This window comes from Wasmannia auropunctata, unplaced genomic scaffold (assembly GCF_000956235.1).
Source record: "Wasmannia auropunctata unplaced genomic scaffold, wasmannia.A_1.0 LD334216.1, whole genome shotgun sequence".
NCBI lineage: Eukaryota > Metazoa > Arthropoda > Insecta > Hymenoptera > Formicidae > Wasmannia > Wasmannia auropunctata.
This window is the reverse complement of record NW_012028674.1, coordinates 16,568-17,740: the sequence shown is the minus strand read 5'-3', so window position 1 is coordinate 17,740 and position 1,173 is coordinate 16,568. Positions and strand designations below refer to the sequence as shown.

The window sequence follows — 1,173 nt, the reverse complement described above, 5'->3', positions numbered from 1 at the left end:
ATAACGCCATAGCATCTGTATATGGTTTCGTTGCGTTCTTTGACTTGATTAATGTAACATTGCGACACATAGCTCAATGTCCACCCCATGTGTTAATAAATATAGTACACGCGTGGCAGAGCTGCTATCCTGTGAGGATGCAATCGATAAACTTTATCAACGCACCGACAATTGTCGATGGTATTGTCAGGATTATGAAATCTTTCATGACAGAGAAGATAAAGAACAGATTTCACGTTTACTCACACATGTCGCTCAGCTGTTTTAAGGATGTTCCAGCAGATATCTTGCCAATTGAGTATGGCGGCACTGATGACACAATTCAGGAATTAACTGGTAATAGTAAAAAGTATTGGCGAAGAAAAACTAAACTTTTGACAGCAATCATTTAAATAATCAATAATAATAGAAATCACCGAATTAAAAAAATGTATATGAGAATTACTGGTTTGACTTGCGTAATACTTAATTCAATACAAATAGTATAAATATTTATTTTTGCAGATTATTGGATGAAATTGGTCGAAAAGAATCGCGACTGGATTATGAGTAATGAGAATAACGAGATCGAATACACTACATACCTATAATGTTTTGGAGCAATGGATTAAAAATCGGTAACAAATATTTGCTTTTAAGACATTGTTAAATGTATTTATTATAATATTACCGTAATATAAGTCGAATTTTGTTTGTTTTATGAGTTTTGGAGGGAAATAATCAGGGAATGGAAAGTTACTTTCTAAATGTAGTTACTTTCTAAAAGTAACTAATTATCATTAATTGTTACTCAATACGAAAAAATCTTTCCCACACGAAAAGATTGATCCGTACTATCCTAGTTATGTGCTTAGTAAACGTACGGATACATGACGGATATACACATACAGCTACACATACAAATACACACTTTTGATTATGTTGTTGCATTTCTCGACTTTGATTACACATACTAATTTCTTATAAAATACATACTTTTGACTTCAAGATTGTTTCAATGCCTCTCCTGTCTACAAAATACATAAGATATTGGCCGTGTGACTTTCGTCCAAAACTAAAAAAAAAAATTCTTTTTCTTTTTAAGTATTGACTTCGTATCGATCGGTTTAATTTTAATTTGTAACACTAGATCTCCTTTGACGATTAATAATTTATTTTGTGGCGTCTTATTTA

The 1,173-nt window shown here is 31.7% G+C and overlaps 1 protein-coding gene across 1 annotated transcript in view; it reads left to right on the top strand.

Moving 5' to 3' along the window:
• LOC105459046 (alpha-tocopherol transfer protein-like) overlaps positions 1-853 on the top strand; it is a 1,155-nt gene extending 302 nt beyond the window's left edge. Inside the window, exons 2-3 of the mRNA XM_011704720.1 lie at positions 13-336; positions 505-853. Of these exons, the coding sequence (XP_011703022.1) occupies positions 13-336; positions 505-590 (410 nt within the window). The 3' untranslated portion in view covers positions 591-853. The remainder of the gene's footprint in view (positions 1-12; positions 337-504) is intronic.
• Positions 854-1,173: the final 320 nt, after the last annotated feature.